The sequence below is a fragment of the Pan troglodytes genome, chromosome 7 (assembly GCF_028858775.2).
Source record: "Pan troglodytes isolate AG18354 chromosome 7, NHGRI_mPanTro3-v2.0_pri, whole genome shotgun sequence".
In the NCBI taxonomy this organism is placed as follows: Eukaryota; Metazoa; Chordata; class Mammalia; order Primates; family Hominidae; genus Pan; species Pan troglodytes.
Window position 1 is genome coordinate 18,738,480 of NC_072405.2, and position 18,130 is coordinate 18,756,609.

Genomic DNA, 18,130 nt, shown 5'->3' on the forward strand with positions numbered 1-18,130 from the left:
TATCTCAGGAGGTGTTGAACTTGGATTCTTCAAGTTAGGATCAAATTAAATATTTTTTTTCTTCCTGGAAAAAAGGAAAAAAAGGTAAGAAGAAGTTGGAACCTTGAAAAAAGAACAAATAGATTGCAGGGTAGGGAAAGAAACAGCTGTCTCATTTATTTGGCTGAGTAGCCTTTATGGAAATAAAAATAGAGAAAAAGACTTCCTTTTCAAAGAAGCTGTCCCCAGGAAATGGAGAAATGCCAAAAACCACCTCTGTGCACATGCTCGTATCAGAGATGAATAGAGAAGAGGAGGGTACTGATTTCCACTCCTATAATCTTCCGTCTCCAAAAACTAGATAAAGAGATTTCATTGTGTTTTTGAGAAAAACTAAAACACATTTTTGGTTTGCCATTGCACAGAATGGCATGAGGAACTCAAAGTCTGACTTAAAGAAGATGCTCAGTTTTGAGATTGAATTAATGGGCAACTGCTCAAAGATGTGATATTCTTAAATACACTCTGAGATCTGAAGTTAACAAAGAGAAAAAAAATAGTGCATTGATTTTATAAGCAAAGTAACTACAAACACTAAAGAAAAACAATTAACAACATGACAATAGTAAGTCATTACCTATCACTTTGAATGTAAATGGATTAAATTTTCTAATCAAAACATGTAAAGTGGTTGAATGTATCAAAAAGCAAGGTCCAACTATATGCTGTCTACAACAGACTCACTTTAGCTAGAAGGCCTCACATTGGCTGAAAGTAAAGGGATGGGAAAAATATTCCATGCCAGTGGTAATCAAAAAGAGCAAGAGTGGCTGTTCCTACATCAGATAAAAGAGACTTTAAGTCAAAAACTGTAACAAGAGACAAATAAAGTTATTATATAATGATAAAGTGGTCAATTCATCAAGAAAATAAAACAATTATAAATATATAAAGCAAAGATTTAGAGAACTGAAAGGAGTAACAGCAATTCAGTAATATCAGAGACTTCAACACCCCACTTTCAACATTGGATAAGTCATCTAGAAAGAAACACAATAAAGAAACAGTGGACTTGAACAACACTAAAGACCAAACGGACCTGACAGACATATACTGAACATTCTATTCAACAGCAGAATACACATTCTTCTCAATGGCACGTAGAATATTCTCCAGAGTAGATAACATGTGAGGCCACAAAACAAGTTAACAAATTTAAGAAGATTAACATCATATGAAGTATGTTTTACCAACCACAATGGTATGAAACTAGAAATGTCTGTGTGTATGTAGAAGTGTGTGTCTTTTTCTGTAAAGAGGGAGGGATAAGATGTATTCTAGATGTAAGGAAGAGAGAGAAGAACATAAGAGCTCTAATGTTCTAACATAAGAATATGTGGCTCTGATCTGGGATTTCCCTGAAGTTTGCGTGAGCGGGACTTGTGGATCTAGATGTTATCACATCACAGAACTTTGCAAAGGCCATATTGAACTAAAAATTGGCCAGTGTCCTGGACCCAAGATACAAGCAGATGGTAAAAGAACATAATTTCTCTGTTTTAGGGAAGATCTCAAAATAAGCATCATTCAAGTGGTTCCCCAAAGTCCATCAGAGCCAGGCCAGTGAGAGATATTAAGGAATTGGCTACTGCAGTGCATTGGAGCACTCATGTACTATGTAAAGAAGCTGTCCCCAACCTTTTTGGCACCAGGGACTAGCTTTGTAGAAGACAATTTTTCCATGGACCAAGGTGGGGGAGATGGTTTTGGAATGATTCAAGTGCATTACATTTATTGTGCACTTTATTTCTATTATTACATTGTAACATACAGTGAAATAATTATACAACTCATCATAGTGTAGAATCAGTGGGAGCCCTGAGCTTGTTTTCCTGCAACTAAAGAGCTCTATCTGGGGGTGATAGGAGAGAGTGACAGATCATCAGGCATTAGATTCTTATAAGAAACATGCAACCTAGATCCCTGGCACGCACAGTTCACAATAGGGTCCGCACTCCTATGAGAATCTAATGCTGCCACTTATCTGACAGGAGGTGGGGCTCAGGTGGTAATGCAAGTGATGAGGAGCAGCTTTAAATACAGATGAAGCTTCGCTCACTTGCCTGTCACCCACCTCATGCTGTGTGGCACAGTTCCTAACAGTCCAGGGACTGGTACTGGTCCATGGCCCAGAGGTTGGGGACCTGTGATGTAACGGGACAAGAGATTTTTGGATAAATCTTAGTGTTACATGTAGAAACGTGGGCCCTGGTGGTTTAATCATTGAATTTTTCTGAGGAAGTCAGAAAACTGAATTTTTATACAAAATTTTTAGTTTTTTAAATGTTGACACCTAATATCAAAATACGTCGATGGACTATATTTTACTCATGGGCTTCCAATTCAAGACTCTGGTTTAGACGCAGGAATCAGCTTGACTCAATTCAATGAACCATGAAGACTTAGACCTGTAATGACCTCAGAAATCCATGATTCCTTTCCCTTTTGTAGGCAGAATAAAAAATGGAAGGGCTAGACTTGGTCAACAGTTAGTCTAAATTTACGTAGTAAATTTGTAAAAAAACTGGGATTGAAACATAGGTCTCTAAATCTCTTCCATTCTTTGCACTATACCTCACTATATTTGTTATCCATTGCTACATAACAAATTATCCCAAAAATTAGTGGATGAAAACGAGAAACATTGTTATCTCACACATTCTGTGGATTGTAGAAACCAGGCATGGCCCAGCTGGGTGCTTCTAGATCAAGCTCAGTCATGAAGTCGCAGTTAAGCTGTCAGCCAGGGCTGCAGTTGTATCTGAAGCCTACACAGGGAAGGATCTACTTCCATAAACTCACTCACATGGTTATTGGAGGGAGTTAGTTCCCTGTGGGCTGGTATATTAAGAGCCTTAGTGACTGCCTAGCTGTTGGCCAGAGAAGCCCCTCAGTTCATTGCCTTGTAGGTCTCTCCATAGGGCGACTCAAAACATGGAAGCAGGCTTCCACAAGAGCAAGAAGAGTGAGAAGGCATCCAAAACTGAACCCACAGCCTTTTTATAGCTTACTCTCATGACTTCTGAGATTAGGTTATAATCTATTGCTTCATAGACTTATAATCTATTTATTAGAAATGAGTGAATGAGGCCAGCTCATAATCAAAAGGAGCGGCTTACACCAGAGCATGAATAACAGCATTTCACAAAGACAGGAATCCTTGGCAGCAATCGTAGAGGCTTCCTGCCACACTCAGTGTCTCATAAATTTATGCCAGGGATCAGAAAACTATGGACTACTGGCTAAATCCAGTTGCCACCCAGTTTTATAAATACATTTTTATTGGAACAAAGCCACGGCCATTTGTTTATGTATTGTTTATGACTGCTTCTGTACTATAGCTGCAGAATTAAGTAGTTGCAACAGAAGCCACATGGCCAGCAATGCCTAGAAATATTTACTGTCTAGCCCTTTACAGAAAAGGTTTGCTGGCCCCTAATATACGCAATCATAAAACCTCTTGAAAAATAGGGAAGAGGAGATTGAGTCAGAGATGTCAAATTCATCATTTTATTGAATTTTTCTTGGTGCTCTAGCACCATAAATACCATGCTATGTAATTTTATAAGGCAGTTAGCTGGAAATTCTCAAAACAGGAGTAGCCTTGTGGTCTGAGCCAAGTGGGTGAGGTGTAGCTTCCATTCCCCAAGCCCTCTCTCATTTATTCTCCACCACATATAATCATTTACCTTTCCACTGGGAAACCCCACACCAAAAACCTTTGACAGAAACATTGATATAAAATATAACTACAATAACCTGAATAATAAAGCAAGTAGTTAGCATAATCTGTGAGCCTGATGGTCCTGGGCTTCAAATTTTAGAAAGTTATTTCATTTGTCTTAGCCTTAGTTTCCTAATCTTTTTTTTTTTTTTGAAACAGAGTTTTGCTGTCACCCAGGCTGGAGTGCAATGGTGTGATCTGGGCTCACTGCAACCTCCACCTCCCAGGTTCAAGCAACTTTTCTGCCTCAGCCTCCCAAGTAGCTAAGATTACAGGTGCCCACCACCACTTCCAGCTAATTTTTGTATTTTCAATAGACACAGGGTTTCACCATGTTGGCCAGGCTTGTCTCAAACTCTTGACCTCAGGTGATCCACCCACCTTGACCTCCCAAAGTGCTAGGATTACAGGTGTGAGCCACTGTGCCTCCTCCTTCTCCTTAAGTAAAAATTCTGATACCTACTTTATGCCTTTTTTTGTCAGAGAAATGCATTAAAGCACCAATTGCCATGCCAGGTACGTAATAACAGCTCCATAGATACTAGCCACCATGTGCAAATCATTTAATAGTCATCCATGGCCTATTACCACATCAGTCAATAGGCTCATCTCAATTACCAGTTCTGAAGAAAGGATAGTGGCAGATGACCTGTTTTAACAAAAAAGTCCCCTGGGTCACACCTTTTGCCTTGGATGCATCACTTCCCCACCTCTGCTGCCAGCCCATTGATGAGTTGACCTCATGATTGTTTTGTAAGAGCCATCTGTCCCCTAAAAGTCCTCCCTGAGGAAGCAGCCATCAGAACTGTGTAGGCTGGTGGCCAGAGGTAGTATAGGGTGTGTTTTTACTGGGACAGGGCCATGATTAAATAGAAAGAACCTGGTTGGAGTTACACAGGCTAAACAGAAGGTGAGGTACTATTACGCACTTCATTCTATTTGTGGCGAAAATATTGCTGCCAAATGGGTAGAAAAATGTCTTTAGGGTAGCTTTATATGAATTTCTCATACACTTATCCCCTCCTTGATTTTGCCTATAGGAATTAGGAGAGTCAGTCCCCATCTTGTCAAGCATGATTTTAGAAACTCTGGGAAAGGCATGCAACCCCACATCACTGCTAAGCCTATAAATTCCTAAACTAGTTTGAGCCTGTTTTAAAAAGATGCCATATGTTAAGCCTGGCTCTCTCTCCATAGCATGTCTCCCTCAGTGCCTGCTGGCATCACCACTTTAATTCTAATTGATGGGACCGCCACCTACCCTGTCCCCTGAACAGTATCCCTAGGCTGCCTCCTCTCTTAATTCCTTCTCTCATGCTCAACCATTGTATTAACTCTTGATTGCTTCTTCTAGATGGCTCTGGCACTCAGGTCTGCCTTTCTCCCACTGGCATCCAAAACACAGCAGCCCTGAGTTCAGCTCTTGGTCTTCTGGCCTTCAGTCTCGTAAGCCTCTGCTCCACCCTCCATATCATATCTGCACCAAAGCATGATACCAGCATTCCCTAAAGGCAAGGGTTACTGGGGGCCATTGCAGTGGCTGCCTGCCACACTCAGTATCTCACGAATTTATTTATGTTTTGTTAAACCATAAGTGTGTTCAGATTGTTCTCATGTTGTAAATCATTTGTTGTCTTTGCATTAGCTGCTAGTGTTCTCTCCCTATTTCCTTGCTCTTCTGGAAGTATTTCTTCTTTGTGATATTCATCCTGAGCATCCTAGGAGATACTCTAGGATTTGAAAATAATTCTTATTATCTAAAGGGTGAAAGCAACATAGGACTTGAGTATGTACTTTCTCATTAACATAAGGACATAAATGAAAAGACACCATCTATTAAAGATAATAAGAAATGTTCACAAATAGTATATGGCATTCATTATGGAACTTGGTAGAAGCTCCAAGTGTCATGCAAAATGCGCTCTGCAGAACTGCAGAGGAGGGAGGGATCACTTTCAACTGGGGTGACTGTGATCATGAGGAACTGGTATTTGCGTTGGTCCCTGAAAATTATGCAAACCACTTTGTAGAAAGAATTGGCTGATGCCTGTAAACCCAGCACTTTGGGAGCCCGAGGAGGGCAGGTCCCTGGAGATCAGGAGTTCAAGACCAGCCTGGCCAATGTGGTGCAACCCTGTCTCTACTAAAAATACAAAAATTAGCTGGGCATGGAGGCACAAACTTATAGTCCCAGCTATTTGGGAGGCTGAGGTGGGAGAATCGCTTGAACCCGGGAGGTGAAGGTTGCAGTGAGCCAAGACTGCGCCACTTCACTCCAGCCTGGGAGACGGGGTGAGATTCTGTCTCAAAAAAAAAAAAAAAAAAGAAAGAAGAGTCAGAAAGAATCTAGTTTCCAGCATCTATCACCAAGCAATCTGGAGAGTGAAGTTGATATTTACAGAAAAAGTGATGTAAAGATTGGTTGAGAACATTGGGGAAATGGTCCAGACTAGAGATGAAGATGGAAGGTAGCTGCATGCAGGCATAGATAACCACATCCCAAAGATCATATGAAGCCAGCAGAGGCCCACGAGTAAGCATCTGGAATACAGTTAGGAGCATGGGAGCATCAACAGGCCTTTCCCCATTTGGGAAATGCAGATAAGTGTATCAACATTATTAAATTACTGCATGATTCAAATGAAATAAATGCAAGTAAATTGCTTAGCACAGTGTCTAGAACATAATATGTACTCAATAAATCTGTTACAATGACTTGACGATGATCATGAGGAGGAGGATCATTATCATCATCATCATTATGATTGCCATGAAAATGTTAAATTCTTGAAGATGCTCCCTTTTGGGGACTTCAGGGACAGGAGAAGGAGGAAAAGTTCCATGATGAATCAAAGGCAGTAATGGGAAGGATAGGAGGAGACAATGGAAAGCGGATGTCTGTTATATCGTGTTACTGTCAGCTTGTATCTTTTTCCATTAGACTGGGAAATAGTGAAAATTCAGAGCCTAGAGGGTGAATATTGTTTATCTTTCTTTCCTGCACAGCACCAGGTCCTAAGACCCTAATACAGAGCAGATGTCCATGAAGTTCTCTGGACGTTGAATTGAAATCGAGGGATAGGTTTCTGAAAGTGGCCTTATGAGGCACATGTTGCAAAATGGTCAGGTTGGAAGATTACAGACAAAAAACTCACTGAGCTGGGGATGTAAAAGGCTTGGCTGGACTTAGGAAGAGTAGTTTGGACAGATTTCTTGAGACGCTAGGATGCAAAGAATTTAGGGACAATGGGGTGATGGAAAAGGGTACACACCTAAGTATAGACCACTACACATGAGTGTAGACTACCAGTAGTCAAGGGATGACTCTGAGAGCAGGCAGAGAAATGACTGGACATCCTGGCTTCAGGTCACAATGCTGCCATTCACTACAGCATGTCATTCAACCTCTCTGAGCCTCAGTGTCCTCATCTATAAAATTGGAAAAATGTCTGCCTTTATTTGTATAACTTATATAATGGTGGTTGTGACAAGATTAATGGCTGCAAAGGAGAATGGCTCAGCCAAACTTCATCTTAGACTATGTCAAGATGAAGAAGAGTTGACATCCTGGATTCCCGTGCTGGGAGCCCATGCCAGAGTCTTGATATCGTTAACCGAGGGTCACGTGGGTGATACTTGGGTGATACATGGGTCACATGGTAATTTGCAATGTACAAGTCAATTTCACACCATTAACTCATAGGGCTTTCACTGTGACCTAAACAGGAAATGTACTGCTCTCTGTGCTTTGTTGCTGAGTTACAGATGCTCACAGAGCTTAGGTAATTTATTCAGGTAAACCCACGCCATACACAGTAGGGCTGAGTGATGGCCCAGTGACGCCTCACTTCAGACCTGGTGTTTGTCTTCTACATAGCTCTGCCCTTCAGCCACAAACTTGGACCAATCACATCTCGGCTCCACATTTTAAGAACAGGATTTAAAAAATAATAATTAAAGGAAAGTCTGACATGAACAAAGGTGATAAATAACTAAATTTTCTCTTCCTCGCTCAACCTAATCAAAATTGTCGAAATGCTGGCTGTGAGAGCTACAAGGAAACCAAGCACATGGGTACAAAAATTTGCAGGATCTGCAGTTCCAAGCGCTGTGACTCAGAGCCCAGGGGCAGGGAGTGACAAGACCCAGCTCTCGTTAGTGTTGTGAGGCTTCAGACACATGAATCTATTCACCCAACTATTAGACAGCACACGTGTACTTGTTATCATTTGAGAGGCTAAAAGTATTTATGACATGAAAAGGATTATAATAAGCCAAAAAGAGGGCAATTCACAGTTATCAGTGGCTCCCTGGAGTAGAGAAGTAAATTACACAGTCTCTCTCTTCTATTGTTTGAAATTTTACCATAAAAATGCATTACTTTTATAATTTTCTTAAAACACGTAAGTCCCTCTCAAAACGGATTTTGTGTGTCTGGAGTATGTCCAAACTTGAAAAGGCTGATTGTCACAGCCCAATCTCCAATTTCCAGCTCCCAAATTAGTTGACAAGAAAAAGTGGCACTTTTTCCTCCCCAAGGAACCTTTATGAAATAGTGGTGTTGCCATAAAAATGCCTCCCAGTCTATGAAGGAACAGGTTAGACCAGGGGTTCACCTGTGGAAGTCTATTCTCCATGTGGAAAAGCAAGTCATCTCCAGCGTCTGACTGTCTTCACCCCAGGCTGAGGGCTGGTGCTAATCCTCTACAACACCCAATGCCATCGTTATCTCTGACATAGTAAGACTGTGAAGTCAGCACCCATCCCACCCACACTCACCTCCTTCCCCCATTTATAAATATCTCCAATTGCTTCGTCTGAAATCATGAACTTGAGAGGAAAGTTAGATTTTAAAAAGAAGCATCTACATATCTAAAGTCTTAAATCTGCTGATTGAGCTCCACTCTTGGCTCAAAGAGTTATCTTTGAGTTATGATGAGTTATCTTTCTTCTACGTTTCTGCAGCCCTGTGCTTGAAATCTTCCTATGACTCCCATTAGAATCCATCCTAAATTTATCATTTGACTGTCTGCCCATCTACCTGGCCCTACATGGAGCTTCTGGAGAGAAAGAACCAAGACTGGTCCCTCTTGGTATCTCATCCACTTCACCCTCACCTATGCTGAAAACATGATACTTGTCCCTTCCTATAGTATGTGTTCAGAGTTTTCTTACTGAATCTGACAGGTGTGGTGCACCCAAATTCTGAACACACACTCCCAGAACTAACACACCCTTGATCCTTAGTGGATCCGTTATAATTGCATTCACACGAAGCAGCAGCTAGGAGACATCACGGTGACTTCAGCTCCCAATTGAATTGTCATTGACTTACTTAGTTCCCAATTGATAGTCAACCAAATACAACCCATCCATTGGATTCCTGAACATTTAAGTTTAATAGCTGTTTTTTTTTTTTTCTTTTTTAGCATTTTTCCCTCTAAACGTTGAATCTATATGCAGGGGAAATCATCTGGCCCCTGGACTGCCTTGAATGCTCCTGAGTCAAGAGTAACTTGAGGTCTTAAATGTCTATTCTGAAGCCCCTCTTTTGCACAGGGACAGTCATTGACTAGGAGGAGATGCCAGTCTATTAAATCTATCATCCCAGCATCCTCTTTCTCTGATGAAGTAAAATTAAACACCTTCTTTACTCATAAATTTGGTAGGTTTTAGACAATGATGAAGAATCGGACATGGGCCGCACACAGTGGCTCATACCAGTAATCCCAGCAATTTAGGAGGCTGAAGCAGGAGGATTGCTTGAGCCCAGGAGTTCACATCTGGGCTTGAAACCAGTCTGGGCAGCATAGTGAGACCCCATTTTATTTTCTACAGAAAATTTAAAATCTAGCCATGTGTGGAGGTATGCGTTTGTGGTCCCAGCTACTCAGGGGGCTGAAGTGGGAGGACCTCTTAAGCCTGACAGCTCAAGCTGCTGTGAGCTGTAATCATGCCACTGCACTCCAGCCTGCACAACAAAGTGAGACTCTGTCTCTCAAAAAAAAAAAAAAATGAAAGAATGAGACATGTTTCACTCAAATTATAGCACCCCATCATAGGCCAAGGGCCAGGCGGTCAGCTAACCTTGAATGTAGCCCATTTTCCTCCCTTACCTCACTACCAAAAAGCCAGTCCTATTGCCAGGTATTGAATATGTCCAGGGCTGGATTTATTTGGTCCCCAGGAGGGTCTTAGACTCTCCCAGCATTTTAGGAAGAGGAAAAAAGCTCCAAAGTAGCAAAGTACAGACAAGTCAGCCCCTAGTCACATGCCCTGAGACTATTCTCCAAAGGGGGCATTCTTGCCCATGCCAGCCCTATCTGTACCCACACCCCAATCCGACCCACACCCAGACAAGCCCCTGGAGTCCAGAGAGCACCCGGACAGCCACAAATCCATAGGGAGCTCTGCCTTACCATTGGGTTCCTAATTAACTGAGTGAGTGGGTGTGTTCTGCATGGCGAGAGGCATTGGAATGATGCATCAGAAAACATGTCATAATGTCATCACTGTAATATGACAAGAATTGCAGCCGTGGCTGGAACCTTTATAAAGTGACCAAGCACACCTTTTCATCCAGTCTCAGCGTGGGGTGAAGCCTGGCAGCTATGAGGATCCATTATCTTCTGTTTGCTTTGCTCTTCCTGTTTTTGGTGCCTGTTCCAGGTAAGATGGGCTGGGAAATCTAAAGATTGAGCTAATTGAGAATATATAATTCAGAGTCAGTATTTCTCCATCCGTCAGAGTGCTTTGGACCAAGCAGATTTGTTATATGGGAACTAGGCATCACCATTTTTTTTTCAGACAAGAATCATTAAGAGGCCAAGTGCGGCGGCTCATGCCTGTAATCTCAACATTTTGGGAGGCCGAGGTGGGCAGATCACGAGGTCAGGAGTTCAAGACCAGCCTGGCCAAGATGGTGAAACCCCGTCTCTACTAAAAATACAAAAATTATCTGGGCACGGTGGCAGGCACCTGTAATCCCAGCTACTCGGGAGGCTGAGGCAGAGAATTGCTTAAACCTGGCAGGCGGAGGTTGCAGTAAGCCGAGATCATGCCACTGAACTCCAGACTGGGTGACAGGGTGAGAGTACACCTCAAAAAAAAAAAATCATTAAGAAACTAAATAGCTCCCCAAAGGTATCTCTTTCCCCAACTCTTCAAGGGAAGATTATTATACCAGCTGATGAGACATGAATCAGACATAAAATTTTAATATAGCAGGAAAGATTGATTTACTCTGAGAATAGAAGCACAGGCTCCTGTTTTACTAAGTGCGGTGGTTGGAGGTGGAATGTTTGTGCTACCTCTGAGGACACCACAGCCTCAGCACCCCCACTGTTCCTGCGGCAGTCACAGGGTCACACCACTTCCCCGGTGCCACTGTGGGTCCACAGCTGAGCTGCAGCCTTAGAAACATTGTCTATGGGTTGTTTAGTCATACCTTTATTTTCCTCCTGATTTTATAGAAAAAGGAAAAAGAAACAAAAGAATACAAGAAAAGCAAGAGATGAGTTATTTGAGGAATTCCAGAAGCCTTGTATGTGTACTAAAAGCCTTCCTAAAACCTTTCTGTGTGTGCTATTTTGTCATTGCAGGTCATGGAGGAATCATAAACACATTGCAGAAATATTATTGCAGAGTCAGAGGCGGCCGGTGTGCTGTGCTCACCTGCCTTCCAAAGGAGGAACAGATCGGCAAGTGCTCGACGCGTGGCCGAAAATGCTGCCGAAGAAAGAAATAAGAACCCTGAAACATGACGAGAGTGTTGTAAAGTGTGGAAATGCCTTCTTAAAGTTTATAAAAGTAAAATCAAATTACATTCTTTTTTAAAAAAAAATTAGGAGCTTGATTTTTTTTTTTTTAAATCTGGATATTTTGGTACTTGTTTCCAAACAGACAACTCAGAAAATCTTAAGGACTCACCTGTCATTCAAAGAAAGTAGAATCTCTGGAGAAATCTATAAGGGAGCCCGACCTTATTATCCAAGGGTTACCAGGTTCTATTCCTCCTTTGTGAATGTTATGCCCCAGTGAAGTTGGACTATTCACTCTCTTGGAATATGCCCTTTGCTTTCATGTCATCCAAGCCTTGGGCCTTTTCAGTCCCTCTACCCCAAATGGCATCTCTCCACCAAATCTATCTCTAAGGTTTTCATGCATCCCTCAGGGGCTATCCCAATTCCTTCCAAAAACTTTGTCTTCAGAGAAATAAGGAAACTGGCTCTTCCTCAGATATTCACTTTGCTTTCTCTCACCGATGCCTCTGCTCTGGTTGACCTCATGTCTGCCTCACTCCTCCAACTTCATCTCTAAACTTTAAACTGTCCTTCAGGGACTGTCTCACATTTTATCTCCACCTTAAAAACACAGGTGATTTCCCAAATGCTTACAGTCTTTCCTCTGGTTCACCACAGGGTTCTGACTTGAGTCCTCCATCTACAACCCTTGCTTGGTTTTTACATTGTGTACACTGACATATTGCCAATCTCCATATTAGATTTTGTGAGCCTTAAAAGCAAGGAGTTTGTCTTAATTCTTCCTGTAGTGCTTGTAAAGTGCCCTGAGCATGAAGGCTGCTCAACAAGTATTTATTGAATTGAAGTACATTCAAATGATTTATTGATTGAATTATCTTTAATCATTCAAATGATTTGGAGGTACTGCAGTTTAACTATCTAGTGCTCTCTCAACGTTGACACAGAAGGATTCCAGCAAATGGAGTGTGTGGTTTTTCATACCTGACACCAGACCCCAGTTATGGCTCCATGTATGGAGAAAAGACAATACAACAAGGCTCTTAGGAAGAAAGGCTCAAGGGCCCAAAAAGATGAGACTGCTCCTCACTTTCCATCCAAAATGGACTCACTGCTATGGGAATCTCCCTCTGACAGCAGACAAAAGGGAACCTGTCAAGATGCGTGACAGCTGTGTTCAGACATCGGATAATAAGCAGTGCAACAGACCAATTAAGTGAGACTTTCGATTGCCCCCAGCTCACTACAGCAGCAGGGTGCAGACCACAGCACACAGAAGAAGACTCAAACGAAGTCCAGCAATCCTGAAGCATTGAAGAGACTGAAATCAAACTTCCCAAAGCACAGAACACCCCCACTTCCAGGGCAGAATAGCAGAGAGAGGGTACCTAGAAGGAAGCAAGGCCCCGAAGTGTTGGTGGTGGGGGCAGGGACACATGGTAAATCTTCAGTCCTGGGCTGTGTTTTCATGTGAGCACGCTTGGGGTAAGACTTCACAAGGCTAGAGGCAAACAAAAACACCCAAAAGGGATTGGATAACAATTTTAGGAGCACTAAAGGCTGGAAAAATTTTCATTCCCACTAGCAAAGTGGAGAGACTGCAGAGTCCTTGGGCAACTAACACATTAGTAGTAGTGCTATTTGGCTCTAGATTAAATTGTTCTGCAACCACTCTAACAAATTTTTTTCTAAACCATTCTTGAAAGGACCAGACTGATCTATAAGACACTTAAATGTGGGACAGAATAAAGCCTAACATTCTTCAAAGAAAAACAACTAAATCCATCACTCAACAATTTGTGCTTTATAGCACACTGAATCTAATAAAAAATTAGCTGCTATGCAGGAAAATATGGTCATAATCAAGAGAAAAATCATTCAGTAAAAACAGATCCAGAAATGACAAGGATACTAGGATCAGCAAAAAAAGATATAAATGAGCTATTATAAATGTTATAAATATGTCCAAGTTTGAAGAGAAAAACTGTTCATGATGAGTGAGAGATATAAAGAAACAAATGGAATTTCCAGAGATTAAAAATAAACATCTGAGTAAAAGATACTATGAATTGGATTGTGGCATATATTCCAAAATAAAGATCAGTAAACCTGAGTTTATATTACTACAAATGAATGAAGAAATAGTGCAAAGAGAGGAGAAAAGGGCTGGAAAATAATAAGCAGTGACCTGTGCAGAAACATCAAGCAATCTAGCAACTATGTGTGTTTAGACAGCCAGGCGCGGTGGCTCACGCCTGTAATCCCAACACTTTGAGAGGCTGAGGAGGGTGGATCACAAGGTCAGGAGTTCAAGACCAGTCTGGCCAATATGGTGAAACCCCATCTCTACTAAAAATACAAAAATTAGCTGGGTGTGGTGGCGTGCACCTGTAATCCCAGCTACTCTGGAGGCTGAGGCAGGAGAATCGCTTAAACCTGGGAGGCAGAGGTTGCAGTAAGCCGAGATCATGCCACTGCACTCCAGCCTGGGTGACAGAGCAAGACTCCATCTCGAATTAAAAAAAAAAAGTTTTGAGAGAGAGGATAGAGCTAAGGAAGGAATGGCCTATTGTTTTCCAAATTTGGTGAGACTATAAACACACAAATTTACCACATGAAGACATCCAAGTTGAAACATGAAACATGAAGAAAACCACATGAAACATATCATAATCAAATTATTTTAAAACAGTAATAAAAATAAAATTTTAAAAGCAGCCTGAGGGCGGGCACAGCGGCTCATGCCTGTAATCCCAGCACTTTGGGAGGCCAAGGCGAGCGGATCACCTGAGGTCAGCAGTTTGAGACCAGCCTGGCCAACATGGTGAAACCCTGTCTCTACTAAAAAAAAAATACAAAAATTAGCCAGGCATGGTGGCATGCACCTATAATCCTAGGTTACTCGAGAAGCTGAGGCAGGAGAATTTCTTGAACCCAGGAGGCGGAGATGGCAGTGAGCCGAGATCACCCTACTGTACTCCAGCCTGAGTAACAGAGAGAGACTGCATCTCAAAAACAAAAATAAAACTAAAAAGCAGTCTGAAAGGAGACATATTACTTACAGAAGAACAAAACATAAGTGATATCTTCAAAAGCCGAAAGAAAAAAAATGTCCTTTTAGAAATCCACCCCAGCAAAAGTATATTTCTAAAAAAAGGGTAAACACATAATCAAATAATAAGTAAAGGCATTTTCCAGTAACAACAATAAAAGCTAAGAGAATTCCTCACCAGCCAGTCTGTACTATAAAATGCAAAGATAAGTTTTTTGGCAGAAAGGGAAGATGCTAGGTAGAAATTTGATTCCATATGATGAAAAGAGCATGCTGTGAACATTCTAGAAGCTCCTTAAAGAGAGAGATTGTCAGTTCAGTAAAAAGCAAGACCCAACTACATGCTGTCTATAAAAACCCACTTTATATATAAACTTTAAGAACAAACTTAGAGTAAAAATAAAAGGATGGAAAGAGATATAGTATGAAAACATTAGTATAAAGAAAATAGGATTGGCTATACTGGCTCATTGACATAAATTAGGGTAGATTTTAGAGCAAGGGGTATTATCAGTAATAGGGAGAGATATTTTTCCTAATGATAAAGTGGTTACATCACCAAGAACAGATATTAATATTAAATCAGTGTGTGCCCCTAATAACAGAATTTTGAAATTCTTAAAGAAAAATCAATAGACATTAAAGAAATAGACAAATTAGCAATTGCAATTAGACAATTCAACACTTCTCTTCCTGTAAGAGATTTTTTAAAGCAGACAAAATATTAGTAAAGGTAGAGAAGACTTGAGCAACGCTACCATCCAGCACAATCTATTTGAGATTTATAGAACACTCTACCAAATAACAGCAGAATGCATTAAAATATTACCCAATAGAGCTCATACTAATCTATGAAACGTCTCAAAAAATCAACATAGTTTAAAGTTATACAAAAGACAGTGTCTATCTACAGTGGAATTTACAAAACTATCAATACAGAAAGTCATCTGGAAAAATCTCCATATATTGGGACATCAATGAACATGTCTCTAAGTGGTCCAGAGGAGAAATCACAAGATACTTTAGAAAATATGTTGAACTGATAGAAAATGAAACCATAACATACCAAAATTTGTGGAAGTGCCACTAAAGTGGCTCTTGGAGACAAATTTATAATTAAATGCTATTATGATAGAAAGCAGAAAAGCTCACAAATAAACAATTTAAGATTCCACTGTAAGAAACAGTAAGGGAAAAGGGAACAAACTAAACCCAAAGTAAATAAGAAAAAGAAAAAAAAGAGAAAAAGAAAAAGTGAATAAAAAGAAACTGGACATGAAAAACATTAAAAATTAGTAAATAAAAGCTGATTCTTTGAGAGGATCCGTACAATTGTGAGAACTCTCAATAGGTTCGTTAAGGGGTAAAGAAATTACTGTAAGTCTCAGGTGCACACCCAGGCTTCAGGCAGGCAGGAAACAGATTACATCTGCGTTTTAGGGTCATATAGACGAGCCGCCACGAGGTGGCAGTAACTGCGCACTCATTCCCTCACCTCCTGCAACAACAGGCCAGGCCAGGCTCTGGACTCACCACTCAGCTCAGAAGATGGGAGAGGGTGACAGTAGCTCCATGGACTTTGGCTTTAGGCAGAGCGTTACTGTAGCTTTGGGGTTGTAGGAGGTTGAAGAGGGGAGGTTATCAGGACACCATGATGATTGTGTGGCGCTGGTTAGGAACATGGGCTTTGAAGAGAGGGGGATTTTATTTCAAATTGCATCTTTGCCACTTAGTAGCCAGGTGACCTTGAACGTGTCCTCCAACCTTTCCATGCCCCAGGACCTGCCTCTGTAAACTTGTGTAATACCTACCTGGCAGGCTTGTTTCTGAGGATTTAATAAGATAACTAATATAAAAATGGCCATAGCAGGGCTGGCTGCAAAATTCCTAAGTTTCAGTGCGAAATGGAAATGCAGGGTACCATGGTTTAAAGAGCAGAAAAAGAAAGTGTAATGAAAGGCAGTAGGATATTAAGCTTTTTCAAACAAATATTTTTCATTGTTTGAAAAATGTAATAGTTATACAGGAGTAATGACAGAATCTTACAAATCTCCACCAGAAATTAATTTCATAGTTTTAATAGAATAAAAATACTACTTTATTAATTGGATTTAGATGAATCATACAATTTTTCTGGCCCACTTTTCTGTCAAATAATATATTAAGACAACAAACTTTATACCTTGAGCAACTTCATTTTATCTTTTGGGAAGAATCTGCTGAAGCAACTGTTTCTGGAATATATTCCAAGCTGTGACAACATGTGGATAAATTATTTTGAAACAGATTTTAGTATATCTGGAGCTGGTGATTCTTGTGAAACAATTTGTCTCAAAAGATTTAACTCTTTAAACAAATCAGTTTCATGTAAATTTGAATCTAATTTTAAGTGTCAATTTCTCCAGCGGAATTTTGATGCATCTTCTGACATGTTCTGTAAGTTGCAGAGGCCCACAGCAGACCAATATGGCATCATGATTTGTAACTTATTCAAAACCCCTGTTTATGAATTCTATTGCTATGTATATATTAACAAGAAAAACTTAATTTTTAAAATTGCCCTGCTTGTTAATAATTGATTAATCAGAAGGGTTTTTTTGTTTGTTTGTTTTTTGTTTTTTGACAAGGTCTGTATTTTTCAGGCTGGAGTGCAGTGGTATGATCATTGCTCACTACAGCCTCAAACTCCTGGACTCATGTAATCCTCATACCTCAGCCTCCCAAGAAGCTAAGGCTACGATCATGTGACACTGTGGCCAGCTAATCTTTATTATCTTTATTATCATTATTTGTAGAGATGGTGTCTGGTTATACTGCCCAAGCTAGTATCCAACACCTGGCCTCAAGGAATCCTCTGACCTGAACCTCACAACGTGCTGGGATAACAGGCGTGAACCACCATGCCTGGCCCATCAGAAGTTTTATACAAATATAGCATCCTTCTCTGTTGAATCTGACTATTATTACATGTTTAATTTCCATTTCTGAGCCTTGGATAATGCCTTAAAGAATTCTAAACTCTCTGAAGAATTCCAAGAACTTCCTGGTATACTTTATTGCAATGTCCATGGGCACACTTTTGTTTTGTGCTTCTCTCCTCCCAGTTTGCTATCTGAGCACCTATGGTTCCTGTCTCAGTGCTCAGGTCAGGGGGTAAATCTTTGTGCAGAAGCTCCAAGGATGACTCTGAGAATGCACAGGCACAGAGGTGTCAGTGCTGCCTCCACACAGAGACCCTCCATTCACCCCAGGGCTGAGGACACCTGCTGCTGCTGCTGCTGCTGCCACCTCCCATCCCAGTCCAGATGTGCCTGGGCTGCTCCAAGATTGCCTATGCTCAGGACAGCAAAGCTCTAGAACGTCCCTGGGCCTGAGCCTGCCCACCTTGTCTTCCCTCATAGCCACTCTGCCCATGTGCCTGCTCCATTGTCCTCAGTAAGCTTCACTTACAAAACACAAGTTCAAAGAAAAAACTAAGAAAGTCAGGGAGCTATCAGCAGAGCCTGACACCAGGTACCGGCCCTTCTCAGAGCAGATTCCTGTGTCACTGCCCTG

The 18,130-nt window shown here is 41.0% G+C and overlaps 1 protein-coding gene across 1 annotated transcript; it reads left to right on the forward strand.

Moving 5' to 3' along the window:
• The first annotated feature begins 10,156 nt into the window (after positions 1-10,156).
• LOC129388394 (beta-defensin 103A) lies at positions 10,157-11,597 on the forward strand. Its single transcript, XM_055078609.2, has 2 exons — positions 10,157-10,432; positions 11,365-11,597. Exons 1-2 carry the CDS (start codon positions 10,375-10,377, stop codon positions 11,508-11,510), a joined length of 204 nt encoding a protein of 67 aa, XP_054934584.1. The 5' UTR covers positions 10,157-10,374; the 3' UTR covers positions 11,511-11,597.
• The last annotated feature ends 6,533 nt before the right edge of the window (positions 11,598-18,130 follow it).

Coding starts and splice junctions, on each gene's coding strand:
- LOC129388394 (XM_055078609.2), top strand. CDS start 10,375: ATGAGGATCCATTATCTTCTGTTTGCTTTGCTCTTCCTGTTTTTGGTG. Junction 10,433..11,364: donor GTTTTTGGTGCCTGTTCCAG/GTAAGATGGGCT, acceptor TTGTCATTGCAG/GTCATGGAGGAATCATAAAC.